Source organism: Chrysemys picta, chromosome 12 (assembly GCF_011386835.1).
Source record: "Chrysemys picta bellii isolate R12L10 chromosome 12, ASM1138683v2, whole genome shotgun sequence".
NCBI classification, from domain to species: domain Eukaryota; kingdom Metazoa; phylum Chordata; order Testudines; family Emydidae; genus Chrysemys; species Chrysemys picta.
The window spans coordinates 23,732,110-23,752,160 of NC_088802.1; the positions used below are offsets into that span (position 1 = coordinate 23,732,110).

At 45.6% G+C, this 20,051-nt stretch overlaps 2 protein-coding genes across 2 annotated transcripts in view; one reads left to right on the forward strand and one right to left on the reverse strand.

Annotated features, from left to right (window-relative positions):
• The window catches only part of LOC135974464 (maestro heat-like repeat-containing protein family member 1), a 936,803-nt gene that overhangs the window by 121,314 nt on the left and 795,438 nt on the right, over positions 1-20,051 (forward strand). The window lies entirely within an intron of this gene.
• On the reverse strand, positions 3,880-4,839 carry LOC101939882 (olfactory receptor 14A16-like). The gene has a single exon (XM_005310289.3). It carries the CDS (start codon positions 4,837-4,839, stop codon positions 3,880-3,882), a length of 960 nt encoding a protein of 319 aa, XP_005310346.2.

The window sequence follows — 20,051 nt, forward strand, 5'->3', positions numbered from 1 at the left end:
ACCCTATCCGGTGCTTCCCTCCTCCCGCACCCCTCCTGGGCTACCTTGGCAGTTATCCCCCTATTTGTGTGATGAATTAATAAAGAATGCATGAATTTGAAACAACAATGACTTTATTGCCTCTGCAAGCGGCGATCAGAGGGGGGAGGGGAGGGCGGTTGGCTTACAGGGAAGTAGAATGAAACAAGGGGGCAGGTTTTAATCAAGGAGAAACAAACAGACACCGTAGCCTGGCCAGTCATGAAACTGGCTTTCAAAGCTTCTCTGATGCTCAGTGAGCCCTGCTGTGGTCCTCTAACCGCCCTGGTGTCTGGCTCCGCGTAATCAGCGGCCAGGCGATTTGCCTCAACCTCCCACCCTGCCATAAACGTCTCCCCCTTACTCTCATATATATTGTGGAGCACACAGCAAGCAGTAATAACGATAGGAATATTGGTTTCGCTGAGGTCTAACTGAGTCAGTAAACTGCGCCAGCATGCTTTTAAACATCCAAATGCACATTCTACCACCATTCTGCACTTGCTCAGCATATAGTTGAACAGCTCCTGACTACTGTCCGGGGTGCCTGTGTATCCCTTCATGAGCCATGGCGTTAAGGGGTAGGCTGAATCCCCAAGGATAACTATAGGCATTTCAACATCCCCAACAGTTATTTTCTGGTCTGGAAAGTAAGTCCCTTGCTGCAGCCATTCACACAGAACAGAGTTCCTAAAGATGCAAGCATCATGTACCTTTCCCAGCCATCCCACGCTGATGTTGGTGAAACGTCCCTTGTGATCCACCAGTGCTTGCAGCACCATTGAAAAGTACCCCTTGCGGTTTATGTACTGGCTATCTTGGTGGTCCGGTCCCAAGATAGGGATATGGGTTCCGTCTATTGCCCCACCACACTTAGGGAATCCCATTACAGCAAAGCCATCCACTATGACCTGCACATTTCCCAGAGTCACTACCCTTTATATCAGCAGCTCTTTGATTGCGTTGTCTACTTGAATCACAGCAGCCCTCACAGTAGATTTGCCCACTCCAAATTGATTCCTGTCTGACCAGTAGCTGTCTGGCATTGCAAGCTTCCAGAGGGATATCACCACTCACTTGTGAACAGTGAGGGCTGCTCTCATTTTGGTATTCTTGTGATTCAGGGTGGGGGAAAGCAAGTCACAAAGTTCCATGAAAATGCCCTTATGCATGCAAAAGTTTCGCAGCCGCTGGGAATCATCCCAGACCTGTAACACTATGCGGTCTCACCAGTCTGTGCTTGTTTCCAGGGCCCAGAATTGGCGTTCCAAGGCATGAACCTGCCCCATTACCACCATGATATCCAAATTGCCAGAGCACGTGCTTTGAGAGACTTCTGTGTCCATGTCCTCATCACTCTCGTCACCGTGCTGCCGTTGCCTCCTTGCCTGCTTTTGAAGTTTCTGGAGCTGCATATAGTGCAGGATAATGTGTGTGGTGTTTACAGTGCTCATAACTGCCGCGGTGATGGGAGCGGGCTCCATGATTGCCGTGGTATGTCATCTATGGAAAAAAGGTGTGAAACGATTGTCTGCCATTGCTCTCAAGGAGGGAGGGGCAACTCACGACATGGCTTACAGGGTTGGCTTACAGGGAATTAAAAGCAACAAAGGGGGTGGGTTTTCATCAAGGAGAAAGACTACAACTGTCACACCGAAGCCTGGCCAGTCATGGAACTGATTTTCAAAGTCTCTGTGATGCACAGCGCGCCTTGCTGTGCTCTTCAAATCTAATCGCAAACAGCCTAGTCAGCAAACAGCGCCAGAGAGCTTTTAAACGTCCAAAGGCACATTCTACCACCATTCTGCACTTGTTCAGCCTATAGTTGATCTGCTCCTTACTACTGGCCAGGCTTCATGAGCCATGGAAGCAAGGGGTAGGCTGGGGTAGGTGAGACCCTGCGGTGCTGCCGGCTGGGAAAGCCTCCTGAGTTAGAAGCCTCCAGCTGGCATGATATTCCAGGCAGGACTGAATCTCCATTAGATGAAACTTAAAGAAGAGAATGACCTGGAGTTATTCCCATTTTTCCCTAGGTGCCCCCAACAGACCTCACCGAGGTCAGCCGGGAGCACCCATGTCTGCCCAGGCGCCCCTGACTGACCTTACCGAGGTCGGCCGGGAGCAACCAGGAGACAGCGGCAGAAGGTGCAGTACGACTGCTAACCGTCTTTGCTAACTTGCAAAGGCAAGGAGCTGTTGTTGCTGCTGCTGTGTAGCAATACAGTTCTGCATCTGTCAGCAGCACCCAGGAGACGTACGGTGACAGTGAGCTGAGCGGGCTCCATGCTTGCCGTGGATTGTTGTCTGCATGGGTAACCCAGGAAAAAAGGTGAGAAACGATTTTTTGCCGTTGGTTTCACGGAGGGAGGGAGGGGGGCCTGACAACATGTACTCAGAACCACCTGTGGCAATGTTTTTTGCCCCGTTAGGCATTGGGAGCTCAACGCAGAATTCCAATGGGCGGCGGGGACTGCGGGATCTGTGGGATAGCTACCCACAGTACAATGCTCCGAAGGTTGACACTAGCCTCGGTACTGTGCATGCACTCTGCCAACTTAATGCGCTTAGTGGGGACACACACAATCAACTATATAAAATCAATTTCTAAAAGATCGACTTCTATAAAATCAACCTAATTTAGTAGTGTAGACATACCCTTAGATGGGGTGAAAATAGAAACATCAAAAATTTTCACTGAATGAAAAGTTCTTAAAAATTTGATTGGGAAGTGTCAAAACCAAAAATACTAATTTGTTTTCTTTTTTTTTTTTTTTACGAAAATAAAATGTGTTGACGTTCCTGGGACCAACACGGCTACAAAACAACAATGAAAATAATCATTATGAATTGGCGGTTTGATTTAAAATAACATTAAAATGACATTTTAAGTCAAAATTCCCATTCAAAATATTTCAATTTCTAAAAATTTGGAATTAGCATTTTGAAATGAAAAAAAAAAACCACCCCAAAACATTTATTTTTAATTTGGAAATGGCATTTGGAAATAAAAAAGTTCATTTTAGGTGGATATTTCAAACTAGAAAATGGAAAAATCGCAATTAGCTCTTCCTGGGATTTTCAAACGGGCCAAAATATAGTTAGATTCCCACATTCTAATGGACACAAATCGGACATCAGGAATGGCAACATACAAAAGCCAGTAGGATCTTCCTGAACATTCTATAACAGATTTAAAAGTAGCCATACTTGAACAAAAAAACTTCAGAAACAAACTTCAAAAAGAAACTGCAGAACTAAAATTCATTTGCAAATTTAACACCATTAATTTGGGCTTGAATAGGGACTGAGAGTGACTGGCTCACTACAAAAGCAGCTTTGCCTCTCCTGGAATTGACACCTCCTCATCAATTATTGGGAATGGACCACATCCACTCTGATCAAATTGGCCCTGTCAACACTGGTTCTCCACTTGTGAAGTAACTTCCTTCTCTTCATGTGTCAGTATAATAATGCCTGCATCTGTAATGTTAACTCCATGCATCTGAAGAAGTGGGTTTTTTACCCACGAAAACTTATGCCCAAATAAATCTGTTAGTGTTTAAGGTGCCACCGGACTCCTTCACATTCCATTGAAAACTCATCAGGATTTGAGAAACTAAGAGTAAAATTTTCAGAAGTGCCTGAGTCTTGTTTGAAAATGGGACTTTGGCTCATGAGGAACTTAGATGCTTTAATTTTTTTCACCATATTTCTTTCAGATTTTAAAAAATTTCAGCCAAAATCAGAAAATGCAAAATGTCAGGTTCTGATCCTAACATGAACATAGGCTGGTCCTCAAACAAAGTCAGTCTGAGCTATTATATAAGGTGCAACATGGGAATTCTTTATTCCAGGTGGACATTAAGAGTTCAGTGTGAGGAGTTCATTTCTCTTGAGAAAAAATATACTCCCTATAATTTTCCATAGAGACCCTTTTATCTCTTTGTTTCTTAGACTGTAAATGATTGGATTCATTAGTGGTGGCACCACACAATAAAACACAGCAGCCATCAGGTCTAGAGATGTTGAAGACATCGACCTGGGCCTCATGTACGTAAATGATGCTGTACCGATAAATAAACAAAAAACAACCAGGTGTGGGATGCAGGTGGAGAAGGCTTTGTACCTGCCCAGCTCAGAGGGGATTCTCATCACCGTGGAGAAGATGTGAATGTAGGACACAATTATCAATACAAAGCAGACCACATCGACAAGGGACACAAGGGCAATCAAGACAATTACATTAGCATGTGTATCAGAGCAAGAGATCTTTAGCAACTGTGGGATATCACAGAAAAACTGAGCAATAACATTGGACCCGCAGAAATGTAACCTAAAGGTATTAGCTGTTTGTAATACAGAGCAGATCATGCCACTGATCCATGAACTCACTGCCAACTGGGCACATGCACCTCTGTTCATAGTCACTTTGTAATGCAGAGGGCGGCAGATTGCAATGTAGCGGTCATATGCCATCACTGTGAGAAAGGCCAGCTCTGCTCCTGCAAAAGTTATAACCAGAAAGATTTGGGTGACACATCCAGAGAAAGAGATGAGTCTATTGTTGGTTAGTGAGTCAGCCATGGACTTGGGGACCGTGACTGAGATGTAGCAGAGGTCTAGGAAGGATAAGTTGCCCAGGAAAAAGTACATGGGGGAGTGAAGGTGCTGGTCGAGGGCTATGACGGTGATGATGACAAGATTCCCCACCAGGGCTGCCAGGTAAATCACTAGAAACACCAGGAAGTGTAAAATCTGCTGTTCCCGCACGTCAGAGAATCCCAGGAGAAGGAACTCTGTCACGGTGGTTTGGTTGGACATATCTTCTGTAGATGTACACTGCAGAGGGAAGACAAATGGGCAATGGTTATGGAAGGAGAAACAGAAGATACATGGAGACTGGTTTTATTTATTACTCTGTAGGACACATGTGGCAGCTCAGGAAAATAACAAGATCCTTCCCTTTCTTCACCATCACCATGTAATTACAATGTTTACAATGCAGGTTCATGGGGCTCTACTTTATTGGCAGCTTCTTTTTCAACAGACCTACTGCTTATGTTTATTTTAAGCCCTCTCTGGTTTTTGTACTGACTAAGAAGCTGGGAGTGGATGACAGGGAATGGATCAACTCATGATTGCCTGTTCTGTTCATTCCCTTTGAAACACCTGGCATGGGCCACAGTTGGAAGAAAGGAGACTGAGCTAGATGGACCATTGGTCTGACCCAGTATGGTCAATCTTATGTTCTTAAGGCCTTGACTCACAAAGGGTCTTAGGCCCTTAAATGCCATTTTAGGCAGCTCAGTCCAGTATTTTTGCCCCACTGGAAATCACAAAATCCCCGCTCAGCTGCTGCCTTACCCCGTAGATGGCTACAGTCCATTGGGGCCAGATTGTTAAATGTATGTAGGCACCTGGTGGGATATTCAAAAGTCTCTACGTGTGTAAAATTCATTGATTTCAATGGGTATTAGGCTACCAAGTGCATTTGAAAATCCCATTAGGCACCTAAATACCTTTAAACATCTGGGCCTAGGTGCCTAAATTTCCACTGGTAAAGTTCTCTGGGCATCTAAAAACCTGCTGGTGAGCAGGGTGAGGAGTTGCCTCAATCTAGGCATCCAGGTTTACACCTCAGACCCAGGACAAAGGTGTTTAGCTCAACAGTTAAAGCTCTCACTTAGGATTTAGGAAGCCTGTGTTTGATACCCCCTTCTCCACACTGTAGAAAAGGAAGTCTCTGGTCGAGTGGGAGAGGGCCCTAGGCACTGGGCTATGAGGTATTCCAGGCAGGGTGTCTTCAATCTGTTCTGCTGAAGGTGTTCCACGGTGTATAAAAAATTAAAAGTTAATTGGGCCAGATATACAGAGGGCAAGGATCAGGCTATAGGCCGGTGGTTATGGCTCTCACCAATCGCAAGCTGGGCTAACTCAGGTGAATTTAAACAAAGGTGAGATATGATAAGATCTGGTCACTGGGTAAACTGGGCACAAGCAACTAATATGTGCTTTAATACAGCTAAATGTAAATGAATACATCAAGGAACAAAGAGAATAGGCCATACTTACAGGATGGGAAAATCTGTCCTAGGAAGCAGTGACTCTAAAAAAGATTTCAGGGTTGTGATGAATAAATCAGTTGAACATGAGCTCCCAGTGTGATGCTGTGGCCCAGAAAGCTAATGCGATCCTGGGATGAATAAACAGGGGAATCTCGAGTAGGAGTAGAGAAGTTATTTTACCTCTGTATTTGAACATAAGAACATAAGATTGGCCATACTGTGTCAGACCAACGGCCCATCTAGCCCAGTATCCTGTCAGCGGTCGGTGCCAGATGCTTAAGAGGTAATGAACAGAACAGGGCAGAGTCAGAAGCTTTGGGACACCCAGAGTATGGGGTTGCATCCCTGACCATCTTGACTAATAGCCATTGATGGACCTATCCTCCCTGAATTTAGCTAGTTCTTTTTTAAACTCGATTATACTTCTGACCTTCACAACATCCCCGGCAACAAGTTCCACAAGGTGTGTGTTGTGTGAAGAAGCACTTCCTTTTGTTTTAAACCTGCTGCCTATTAATTTCATTGGGTGACCCCTGATTCTTGTGTTCTCTGAAGGGGTAAATAATATTTCCCTATTCATTTCTCCACACCATTAATGATTTTATAGACCTCTATCATACCCCCTTCCTCATTCATCTCTTTTCAAAGCTCAACAGCTCTAGTCTTTTGAATCTCTCCTCATGTGGAAATTGTTCCACACTCCTAATAATTTTTGTTGCCCTTCTCTGTACTTTTCCCCATTCTAATATATTTTCTTTGAGATAGGGTGACCAGAACTGCACACAGTATTCAAGTTGTGGGTGTATTATGGATTTATATAATGGCATTAAGATATTTTCTATTTTATTATCTACCCTTTTCCTAATGGTTCCTAACATTCTGTTAGCTTTTTTGTCTCCTGCTGCACATTGAGCAGATGTTTTCAGAGAACTCTCCACAATGACTTTAAGATTTTTTTTTTAATGGTAACAGTAATTTAGACCTCATCATTTTGTATGTATAGTTGGGATTACGTTTTGCAGTGTGCATTACTTTGCATTTGTTAACATTGAATTTAATCTGTCATTTTCTTGCCACAGTCATAGAATCATTGAATCATAGGACTGGAGGGGACCTTGAGATGTCATCCAATCCCATCCCCTGCACTCATGGCAGGACTAAGTATTATCTAGACCATCCCTGACAGGTGTTTGTCTAACCTGCCCTTAAAAATCTCCAATGATGGAGATTCCACAACCTCTCTAGGCAATTTATTCCAGTGCTTAACCACTTAGACAGTTAGAAACTTTTTCCTAATGTTCAACCTAAACCTCCCTTGCTCTAATTTAAGCCCATTGGTTCCTGTACTATCCTCAGAGGTTAAGAAGATTTTTTTTTCTCCCTCCTCCTTGCAACAACCTTTTATGTACTTGAAAATTGTTATCATGTCCCCTCTCAGTCTTCTCTTCTCCAGATCAAACAAACACAATTTTTTCAATCTTCCTTCATAGGTCATGTTTTCTAGACCTTTATCTTTTTTGTTGCTCTTTTCTGGGCTTTCTCCAATTTTTCCACATCCTTCCTGAAATGTGGGGCTCAGAACTGGACACAATACTCCAATTGAGGCCTAATCAGTGCAGAGTAGAGCAGAAGAATTACTGCTCGTGTCTTGCTTACAACACTCCTGCTAATACATCCCAGAATATTTGCTTTTTTTTGCATATTTAGCTTGTGATCCACTATGACCCCCAGATCTCTTTCCGCAGTACTTCTTCCTAAGCAGTCCTTTCCCATTTTGTATGTGTGCAACCGATTATTCCTTCCCAAGAGGAATATTTTGCATTTGTCCTTATTGAATTTCATCCTATTTACCTTGGACAATTTCTCCAGTTTGTCCAGATCATTTTAAATTATAATCCTATCCTCCAAATCACTTGCAACCCCTCCCAGCATGGTATCATCCACAAACTTTACAAGTGTACTCTCTATGCCATTATCTAAATCACTGATGAAGATATTGAACAGGACCGGACCCAGAACTGATCCCTGTGGAACCCCACCTGATATCCCCATCCAGCATGACTGTGAACCACTGATAACTACTCTCTGGGAGTGGACCCACCTTGTAGTAGCTCCATCTAGGTTGAATTTCCATAGTTTGTTTATGAGAAGATCATGCAAGACAGTATCAAAAGCCGTACTGAAGTCAAGATATACCACATCTACCTCTTCCGCCCCATGCATAAGACTTGTTACCCTGTCAAAGAAAGCTATCAGGTTGGTTTGACTCTATTTGCGTTGACAAATCCATGCTGACTGTTACTTATCACGTTATTATCTTCTACATGCTTGAAAATTGATTGCTTAATTATTTGCTTCATTATCTTTCCAGATACTGAAGTTAAGCTGACTGGTCACCAAGTTTTGTGAGTTCCCTTTGTAACTCTTCACAGTCTGCTTTGTATTTAACGATCATGAGTAATTTTGTATCATCTGCAAACTTAGCCACATACCTGCTTACCCCTTTTTCCGGATCATTTATGAATATGTTGAAAAGCACTGCTCCCAGTACAAATCATTGGAGCGACCCCTCTATTTACCTCACTCTACTGTGAAAACTGACCTTGTATTCCTACCCTTTATTTCCTATCTTTTAACCAGTTACTGATCCATGAGAGGACCTTCCTTCTTATATCATGACTGCCTATGTTTCTTAATAGCCTTTGGTGAGGGACCTTGTCAAAGGCTTTCTGAAAGTCCAAGTACACTATCTCGACTGGATCACCCTTGTCCACATATTTGTTGACACACTCAAACAATTATAATAGATTGATCAGACATGATTTCCCTTTACAAAATCCATCTTGACTCTTCCCCAACGTATTGTGTTCATCTATGTGTCTGGTCATTCTGTTCTTTACTGCAATTTCAACCAAATTGCCTGGTACTGAAGTTAGGCTCACTGGCTTTTAATTGCCAGGATCACCTCTGGAGCCTCTTTTAAAAAATGGCATTACATTAACCATGCTATTAACGTTATCTGGTACAGAGGCTGATTTATGCACAAAGATATATAACACAGTTAATAGTTCTGCAATTTCATATTTGCTTTCCTTTTGAACTCTTGAGTGAATCTTGGCACTGGTGTGACTAGTGCTAGAATACTGTGTCAGGTTTTGGTGCCACAATTCAAGGAGGATGTTGATACATTGAAGAAGGTTCAGGGAAGACCCACAAGAATGATTAGAGGATTAGAAAACATGCCTTACAGAGATAGATTCAAAGAGCTCAATCTATTTATCTTAACAAAGAGAAGCTTAAGGGTTGACTTGATTACAGTCTTTAAGTAGCTACATGGGGAACAAATATTTAATAATGGGCTCTGCAATCTAGCAGAGAAAGGTATAACACTATTCAATGGCTTGAAGCTGAAGATAGAAAAATTCAGATTAAAAATAAGGTGTATATTTTTAAAAGTGAAAGTAATTAACTATTGGAACAATTTACCAAGGGTCGTGGTGGATTCTCCATCACTGACAGTTTTAAAATCAAGATTGTATGTTTTTAAAAGATCTGCTCTAGATATTATTTTAATGAAGTTTTATGGCCTGTGTTATACAAGAGGTCATACTAGATAATCACAATTTTCCCTTCTGGCCTTGGAATGTATGACTGTGAATAATTTTCAGAGTTGTAGCCGTGTTAGTGTAAGCAGAGTCAGGATAAGCTCTACCCTGACATCTGGTGGTGAATTGTGGCAAGTGTGGAAAAGAACTTCAAGGGCTGATCTTGTTTGCATAGGCACACCCGCCCCACCTAGCATGAGCACAGGGCAGCCCAAAATGGTCACTTTGGCTGCTGTGTGATCCCCAGTTTCTCTGTTATTTGAGCAGGAGGAATAAAGTGTTGTTACCCTGATTATGTGAGTAAAGGACAATGAAACTGTTTTATGACAGAGGGTCTCACCATCACCTAAGTAGTATTTGCTATACAAGGGACATGGGTTCCAAAACCCAGTGAATTGAGAAAGGTTGGGGATAGGTATGTGCATCTGATGATATGGGCCCCCTTTTGAGGGCCTAGAACACCAATTGCACTATCACTTCTCTTTGCTGTTCAATAGCAAAGCTAATTTTGCTTCCATTAGGAGTCTAGCTAAAGATTGCTGAGCTGAATTCATTTTGGGCTAATGGTGCACCAGTATTAAGAGTGCACCATTAGCCTACTACTAAGAGTTGAAATCACTAAAAGAGCTAAAATTGTTGAGCTGAGATCACTGAGTGTTGTGTTAACTAAGCAGCTGGCAGAGTGGAGCAGATTGTAAAACAGTGAGGGGCAGCTGGAGTGGTTTATGGGACGAGTGGAGTGGAGCGGCTGGCAGAGCTGAGCAGTTTGTAGGACAATTGGAGGAGCGGAGCGCACGGTACGGTTGGTAGAGCAGAGCCATTTGTGATGAAGGTTGCAGCAGAACTCTGTGGAGAGGCCGGGCAGTCGGCCTCGGACCACGTAAGGTGCCCCTTAACACCCTGTGTGCGCCCCCCATTTCCACCCAGGCTGTGGGTGTGTGTGTAAAACTCTGCAGATAAACTTTTGAACTCTGGGGTGGCACTGACCAGAGATAGAGACTTTTGGGTTGTTGGACTTTGGGGTGATTGGACTTAAGACCCTGAGGGGAAAAGAACACTGCCAGACTTACTTGGAGGTGGGGCTTTTGCTCATGGTTTGTGTTATGAACCCTGTTTGTGGTGTTTCCCCAACATAATGCCACATTGTTTCCCTCCTTTATTAAAAGGCTTTTGCTACACTCAGACTCCGTGCTTGCGAGGGGGGAAGTATTGCCTCCTAGAGGCTCCCGGGGTGGTGGTATGAAATTGTCCAAGGTCACTGGGAGGGGGCTCAAGACGGTTTTGCATTGCATTATTGAAACGGAACCCCTAGACACTGAATCTGGCCCTTGTTGCTGCCAACTCAGACTGGCAGAAGGGTTACATTAGTCTGTATCAGCAAAAAAAAAAAAAAAAAAAAAAGGAGCAGTACTTGTGGCTCCTTAGAGAGTAGAGGCATTAGGGGACAAGAGCTGAGGAAGCATTGTTCTAAGTCAGCCATAAAAATGTTGGCATACTGTGGTCCCATGCGGGTACATTTTTATGGCTGACTTAGAACAACGCTTTCTCAGCTCTCGTCCCCTAACGCCTCTACCCTACTTGCACTACATTGATGACATCTTCATCATCTGGACCCATGGAAAAGAAGCCCTTGAGGAATTCCACCATGATTTCAACAATTTCCATTCCACCATCAACCTCAGCCTGGATTAGTCCACATAAGAGATCCACTTCCTGGACACTACTGTGCTAATAAGCGATGGTCACATAAACACCACCCTATCCGGAAATATACTGACCGCTATACTTACCTACATGCCTCCAGCTTTCATCCAGACCACATCACACAATCCATTGTCTACAGCAGGGGTAGGCAACCTTTCAGAAGTGGTGTGCCAAGTTCACTGTAATTTAAGGTTTCACATGCCAGTAATACATTTTAATGTTTTTAGAAGGTCTCGCTCTATAAATCTATATTATATACATAAACTATTGTTGTATTTAAAGTAAATAAGGTTTTTAAAATATTTAAGAAGCTTCATTTCAAATAAAATTAAAATGCAGATCTTATCAGTTTAGTGTGATCCTTGCCCTCGCTTTTCCTTGCTGAGTTTTCCAATGTGGGCTACAGCAGGGGGTACCTGAAGAGCGCTGGGTCGAGGCCAGGAGCAGAGTCCTGGGGCTGGCTGCCGGTACCCCAGACCCGCAGTGGGCTGAGCGGGGCCGGCGGCTGGAACCCCAGACCAGCAGCGGGATGAGCCGCTCAGCTCACCGCCAGCTCCGCTCAGTCCGCTGCTGGTCTGGGGTTCTAGCAGGGGTGAAAGTAACCTAAATTTCTTACAGGTACTGTCATATTGCAACCGCCCTTGGGGGGAGGAGCTCAGGGGCTGGGGATGTGTGGGTGTGGGGGGGAGCACTCAGGGCAGGGGGTTGGGGTGCGGGGGCTTAGGGCAGGGGGTGGCGATGTGGATGATGCAGGAGTCAGGGCTGGGAGCATGGGGGTGCAGGAGTCAGGGTTGGGTGGCATGAGGGGCTCAGGGCAGGGGGTTGGGGTGTGTGTGTAGGGGAGAAGTCCTGGGGGACGGGGGCTTGGGGCTGGCCTGGGACAGTCATGTTTGCAGCCGGGTTACCTGGATGGTGGATGGGTCCCTGCCCCACGCTATTCCTGTTCCTGCCAAGGGAGCTGTGGGCCAGTTGTGTGGGGGCACTGCATGTGCAGGCAAATGGGGGGTGGCGGCAGAAAACCCCCTGGCCTGCCACACCCTTCCCCTTCCCCCCAGGGGCTGCAGCTGTGCACGCTGCAGGGATGGCACATGCCTGTAGTGCCCTGATATCCAGCCACAGTGGCGACAGAGGGGCAGCAGGACAGGCTGGCATGCGGACATCTCCACTGTGCCTCCCGCCTGCAGGAGAGTTCTGGCACCCAGCAAGACCCCAGCTGGGAGAGTGCCACGCGCTGTGCCTCCAGCCGCAGCAGAGTGCCCCAGCAGCAGCCGGCTCCGAGTGTGCATGCTCCGCCTTACTTTCACTTCTAGGTTCCGGCTGCCGGCCCCATCCAGCTGGGGTCCCGGTTGCAAGGACCCCGGCTGGCAAGGGGCCAGCAGCCGGAACCCCAGAGCAGCAGCGGGCTGAGCAGGGCCGGTGGCCGGGACTCCAGAGCAGCAGCGGGCTGAGTGGCTCAGCCCACTGCCGGTCTGCAGTTCCATCCGCCAGCTCCTGCCGCCGGGGTTCCAGCCGCTGGTCCGGCTCAGCCCACTGCCGGTCCGGGGTTCCATCCATCCAGGCCAGGAGCGGGCTGAGCGGGACCGCTGGGCGGGACTTCGGCCTGCCATTAAAAATCGGCTCATGTGTCACCTTTGGCACACGTGCCGTAGGTTGCTGACCTCTGGTCTACAGCCAAGCTCTAAGATACAACCGCATTTGCTCCAATCCCTCTGACAGAGACAAACGCCTACAAGATCTCTATCAAGCGTTCTTAAAACTACAATACTGTAGTGGGGTGGTCACCCGCTCCTGGCCTGAAAGGGGTTAAAAGCTAGCCCTGGGGGAAGGCTAGGGCTGGGAGCCTTAGGCTGAGCTGATTGGGGGAAGTGGCTGCAGCTGGGGCCATGCCCCAAACAGGCCCAGCTGGCCCCTATAAGAGGCAGTGAGCCAAAAGCCCAGTCAGTCTCTCTCTGCTTGTAGAGAGAGAAGGGCCTGGCTGCTAGGGAGCTGAGAAGGGTAGTGGAAGTGGAGCGGGGCTGGAGAAAGGCTAGAGGAGATGGGGAGCTCCAGCCTGGAAACCCCCCAGGCTGTAGGCCTAGCTGAGGGCCTAAGACCAGTACCGAGGCTGCAGAGGGGCAGCCCAGCTATAGAGAGAGGCAGCAGGTCCAACCCAACCTTGCCTGTGATGAGTGGCGTATACTGCAGTCTGCCCCAGGGAGTGGGGCTAGAGGGTGACTGGCAGTAGGCTTACACTGAGGCAAGGTGGGGTTAGTGAGTGGGGGTTCCCCTGGGTGGGGACACCCAGAACCTGAGAGTGTGGAGGTACTGCCAGGGGGGCAGCAACCCAGAGAAAGGAGCACCGGGGTCCTGGGAGGGACACGGGGGACAGCGGTAAGGTGGATCACCAGCCTGCAGAGGGCACTCCAGGATGCTGGAAGAGCTAATTCCTATGGATGACCAGCAGGAGGCGCCACAGGGGTGAGTCCCGCATAGCTACAAATACCCACCTGCTGAAGTGAAGAAACAGATTGACAGAGCCAGAAGAATACCCAGAAGTCACCTACTCCAGGACAGGCCCAACAAATAAAGGGTACGTCTATACTTACCTCCAGGTCCGGCAGTAAGCAATCGATCTTCTGGGATCAATTTATCGTGTCTTGTCTAGACGCGATAAATCGATCCCGGATCGATCCCGGAAGTGCTTGCCGTCGACGCCGGTACTCCTGCTCTGTGAGAGGAGTACGCAGACTCGAAGGGGGAGCCTGCCTGCCATGTGTGGACCCGCGGTAAGTTCGAACTAAGATACTTCAACTTCAGCTATGTAATTCACATAGCTGAATTTGTGTATCTTAGTTCGAAGTGGGGGACCAGCACAAAGTAACAGAATGCCACTAGCCGTCACCTTCAGCCCCCAACTAAAATCTCTCCGGCGCATCATCAAGGATCTACAACCTATCCTGAAGGATGATCCCTCACTCTCACAGCTCTTGGGAAACAGGCCAGTCCTCGCTTAGAGATAGACCCCCAACCTGAAGCATATACTCACCAGCAACCACACACCACAAACACTAACCCAGGAACCTATCCTTGCAACAAAGCCCGTTGCCAACTCTGTCCACATATCTATTCAGGGGACACCATCATAGGACCTAATCACATCAGCCACACTATCAGAGGCTCGTTCACCTGCACATCTCCCAGTGTGATATATGCCATCTTGTGCCAGCAATGCCCCTCTGCCATGTACATTGGCCAAAACGGACAGTCTCAACGCAAAAGAATAACGACACAAATCAGATGTCAAGAATTATAACATTCAAAATCCAGTCGGAGAACACTTCAATCTCCCTGGGCACTCAATTACAGACCTAAAATTGCAATTCTCCAACAAAAGAACTTCAGAAACAAACTCCAACGAGAAACTGCAGAATTGGAATTAATTTGCAAACGGGACACCATTAAATTAGATTTGAATAAAGCCTGGGAATGGATGGGTCATTACACAAAGTAAAAACTATTTCCCCATGCTAATTTTTCCTCTACTGTTACTCACACCTTCTTGTCAACTGTTTGAAATGGGCCATCCTGATTATCACTACAAAAGCTTTTTTCTCCTGCTGATAATAGCCCACCTTAATTGATTAGTCTCATTACAGTTGGTATGTCAACACCAATGTTTTTATGTTCTCTGTGTATATATATCTTCCTACTGTATTTTCCACTGCATGCATCCGATGAAGTGGGTTTTAGCCCATTAAAGCTTATGCCCAAATAAATTTGTTAGTCTCTAAGGTGCCACAAGTACTCCTCTTTTTTTTTTCTGTGAATAGTGAGGCACAAAGACATGAAATGATGTGCCTATAGTTAGACAACATCCTGACATGGCAGAGCTAGGGCTGGCGAGAAAATGAGACTCCCAAACATTTGATTCTCTTGTGATGTGCAATGAAAATGAGACCTTTTGTTTTTTTCACAAAACAAAAAAAGAGAGAGAACCATTGACCCACTTGCTGTATAACAGGCAATCATCTGATGGCTGTGCACTCGCCTGGGATGTGGGCAGTTTGGATATGTCTACATGGCGATAACAAACCTGCAGCTGCCAGCCACGGCCATTCCATGGGGCTTTTATAGCTGTGGAAACATAGCCTTTGTGTTCCTGATCTGCCTGATTGAGAGGAGAGACATGAAGCTGGTTCTCCCACATCCTAGGTGAGAGATTTAACCACTGGGCATTTCTGAGGTGGATTGCTCTCTTATTCTGAGCAGAAATTCCACCCTGGACCTGAAAACCTTCCCGATGAAAGTTGCATTGAAACTGATACACGTTGGCAAAACGCTTTGTTTTTCACAATTTGCATTTTCTGACCAAAAATCATTTCACTGACGAATTCCTGACCAGCTCTAACTGGAGCTAAATTCTTCCTTCCACTGGACCATGCAGTGGATTAAAAATGAAGGACCAGGTTTTTAAAGGTATAAGGTGACAAATGGGATTTTCAAAAGCATATAGCTGCCTAACGTCCAATGATTTCCATAGGTTTTAGGTATCACAATCCCACTAGGTGACTAAATACTTTTTAAAATCTGGCCCTAAGTGTCTGCGAGAGACTAAAGGCCTGAATCTGACCTCACTGACAGCAGCCCAATCCCACTGAACTCCCTGAGCTTGTTCCTGATTTACACCCATTCTACAAACTGGGGAATGGAGGGACATGGAAGTTAAGTCACTTGCCCAAAGTCACAGAGCAAGACACTGGCAGTGCAGAAACTGGGACCAAGCTCTTCATTCAGATCCCACCTTTCCCAGTTATATAAAAAAGATACAAATTATCGAAATGAGTTTGCCTCTGGGTACAATAAAATTAGTTATACCAGGCTGATTTAATTCACAGTAAAATGTGACATTTTCATTCACATTTATATGGTTAAATTCAACCCCTTAAAAACCCCAGGGATTTATTGACAGCAGTCAACTTACTGTGCTGAGAAGTGTGGCTTTCGCCCAACTGCTGTTGTGTTTGCTTTCCAACTTCAGAATACTGCTGGTCGCAAAAGGAATTATCACTGAAGCTTCTGTCTAATCTCTCTGTCTGTCTACAACTAATGCCCCAATCACTGTAGTATCTGGATGACAAATGCTCAGCTACTGAAGAGCCCTTTCATTGTTCTCACTGAGACTGAATATCAATAAACTCAGACCTCTTGCTCGCTGCCTATGAGCTATGTGGCTGACTCTGGGTGTCTCTGGCACCAAAGGGTTGGTGATGTGGGCCGAAGATTTATCCATGTCTGTTCTCTAAGGATGGTTGGTGAGTCACTCCCCGGAGCCCTGTTCAGGCTCAGAAGCGGAGGCTCAAAGGCAAAAGTTCTCTGGGAGTTTCTGCTGTTTCATGAAACTCAAGTGAGACCAAAGACTGAGAGGCAGGGGGACTTCATGGGCTGAGCTCAGGGCTGGGAGCCAGGATCACCACAGGCAGAGGATCTGTGTGTTTCCTCGACACTGAAAGTGTCTCTATGTCTATTACATTGTGCTGTGTCTGTGTGTTCATTGCGAGTCCAATAATCTGTCAGTTCCTGGCTTCCCTGGTCATCATCATACACATCATAGATGTTAGTGCTTAGTTCTGTGCTTCCGTCCCAGGCCTCAGCCTTGCTGCTAGGGTGGAGATGCTTGGGGAGCCATGAAGCAGCCTGTTATTAAAGCTGGATCAAAATCGTCAGCACTTCCTACCCTGCTCAGCTCTGTTTAACGTGTGCTGAACCGTGCAACAGTCTGCACCTATCCTCTACAGGGTAGAGCCCTCTCTGGACCGAAGTCACCTGCCTGGCCCAGATCAGGGGGTGAGGTTAGCCTTGAATTCATGTAATTGCCAAACTCAGTTTAGTGACTTGCAGGTTTGCATGGCAGGGGGCCAATGAGAACAGAGTCCAATCCTGGAATCGTTACCAAGTGGTTAAAACTTTATTAAAATCTTTAGGCTTGGGATTTTCAAAGCTGCCTAGGAGAGTTCAGCACCCAAGTCCTGTTGATTGTAATAGGAACTGAGCATTCAAATCCCTGCAGCAGTTCTGAAGTTCTCGCCAAAATGACGGCTCTTGGTCTAAAGCATCCAGTGGTCTCAGGGTAGAGTTTAAGGCGTTGGTTCTGAATAAAGCCGTACAAAATTTTGCAGACAAAATTTCCCTTTTCCAAAAAATGCATGTTAAGGTTGTTAAAAAACGTTGCTAATTTGTGTCAAATTTGCTGAATTGTTTTAGCTGGAATAAATGACATTTTCTAAACCAAACATTTTGATTTGTTTATTTGAAATTACTTTTGGTTTTGAATTTTGCTTAGATTTTATTTTCTTTGTTAAATTGCATTTTGGGTGAAGCAAAACCTGTTTGTACCTAAGACTTTTTTTTTTAATTAAATAAGAACTGATACATTTCTTATTTGCACTGCTGTAGGTATGACCTATAAAGCCAACATGGCCTGATCCTGGCCCACCTAAGGGACTGCCTCTGCCCCTGTGCCTTACTGACACACAGCTGTGGTCAGCCTGGGATCCCGATCTGCATCCGCCTCCTTATAAAAGAAAAGGGTGTCAAACGCAGGTATAACCACACAGCTCCTTCTCCTCACTCACATCTATTAGATGTATTATTTAGAGTTGGAGGGAAAATCCTTCCCTTCTCAGAAACTATCTCTACCCTCTCCTGAGTATCCTTATTTGATGGCCACCATCTTGGTTGGCATACCAAGGACTGTAACAGGAAACCTCCAGATGTAAATACATGAGCTGCTCCAGCTTAAGCTAAAGGGACAATACCCTTTAGTACTCCCTGTACTAGGTTCATATCCTCCACGGATGGAGCTCAGAGGGGGATGCTCTACACACACTGGCAACTGGGTTTCATTTGCAATGAAGGTTTTGTCTGTCTCTGGCTCCTTTCAGTCATTGCAGTGGTGGGAACTGTGGAGCAACAGAATTGTCAATGGGGAAGAGCTTAGAAATTGGTCTTCTCTTGAATGGGGACAGGTTATGGACCTAGAACCCAGGACTCCATTATCCCTCTCTTGAACTGTGAGGAAGATGGGACTGTGATCCACGATTGAATCTTGACCCCAACATCCCAGTTTGTGCCCCACTCCTATGAGAACCATGATGTACACCCACATGGGGCCCAGGTCAATAGCCTCATTGTATCAGGCCCTGATGGCTGCCTTGTTCTATTCTGTGGTTATTGAGGACCAAGGACGTAAATGGTTCCCTGGGGTAAATGGTAGGGTGGGGCGGAGTGTGACTGGGAGTGTGTTGTGTGTAGGTATTTTGGAGTGCTGAGAGCGTGTCAGCATGCTGTCTTGTAAATTCAGACAGCAGCAGCCTCCCCTCACCCCCACCTCTCTTTCTCACGGTCACAGCAAGCAGCATTTCACAGTAATGGTTGCTTTATCCCACAGCAGATAAGCAGCCGGCTGTCAGAAACGGAGCTTTGAAAGGGGATATCCTCATTCCTGCAGCCGATAACAAAACAATGAGAAGAGTGGCCACTTGACTTCAGGGGATTATGGGACGTTTCTGGGGGCCAATCACAGTGCAGTAATGCAACACCTCGTTCACACCTCATTTCAGCCGGGGTGCAGCAAGTTTTATGCTTCTCGTGGAGATGGGTTACCAGGAGCGCTCCAGCTGCAGAGTCAGGACGCTCTACGTGCCTTGCCAGTGTGGACACAACGGGAGTTAGAGCACCCAGGGTTGCTTTAATGCACTGTAATTTGCAAGTGTAGCCAAACCCTAAGGGTTCCAGTTCCCCGACAGGTTGTATTCTGCTAACCCAAGCTACACAGTCTAATGAAAATGTCTGGCTCATCTCAACCCTGTTCAAAAGATAAAACAAAATAAAATATGTCCATTGCTGAGTCCTGCTTCCAGTCCTTTGCAACAGAGGCATGGATTCTTATAATCCAGTTCCCAGAAGAAAAAAAATAGTCGGGTCTGCCTCCTGGCTTAAGATCTTCCAGGGAAATGTGTAAATCAGCCAGCAGGTCTGTTGTAAACACACACAAAGATATTTTTTGACTGAAAATTTAAAAACCCAGATATCAATTTATTATTTTTGTTTTCAATAAAAAAGTTTGGTTTTCAGCAGTTTTTATCCAAAAAGATTTGGATTTCAGATTAATATTTTTGACTTTTGCTTGTCCAAAACTGAAAAAAAAAAGTTTTATTGTTTTTAGTTTCTTGACGAAAAATTGAAGTTTTCCACAGAAAATCCCCCCTATTCCAGCTGTCATGAATGTTGGTGTGTGTGTAATAGTTATTAATCGATATTCCAAAATGTAATTTATGTGATAAGTTTGCTCCAGACAATTCCAACATCCTCACCCACAGGCTACAGACAGTCACAAAACCAGTGATTGCAAGGCATTACAGATGAATGGGTCCAAGTAGCCAAACAATGGGTCATTCAAGCTGGGGAGCATACATAGCCTGGCTAAATGCGCTGGCCAACTGGGAAAAAGTAGACTGAGACAGAAGGAAGATTTCACAGCTGTGTCCTATCTGAAAGACACCATGAGCAATGTGGTAATTGGGAACAGACATGCAGGGAGGGTGGGAGCATTCAAAACCCCCATGTTTCCCTGGGAGATGAAAACAGAGTCATGGAGAGAAACTGAGACCAGGCTGGGTCC

Excerpts from the sequence above, each read along its gene's own strand:
- LOC101939882 (XM_005310289.3), bottom strand. The coding sequence starts at position 4,839 with ATGTCCAACCAAACCACCGTGACAGAGTTCCTTCTCCTGGGATTCTCT.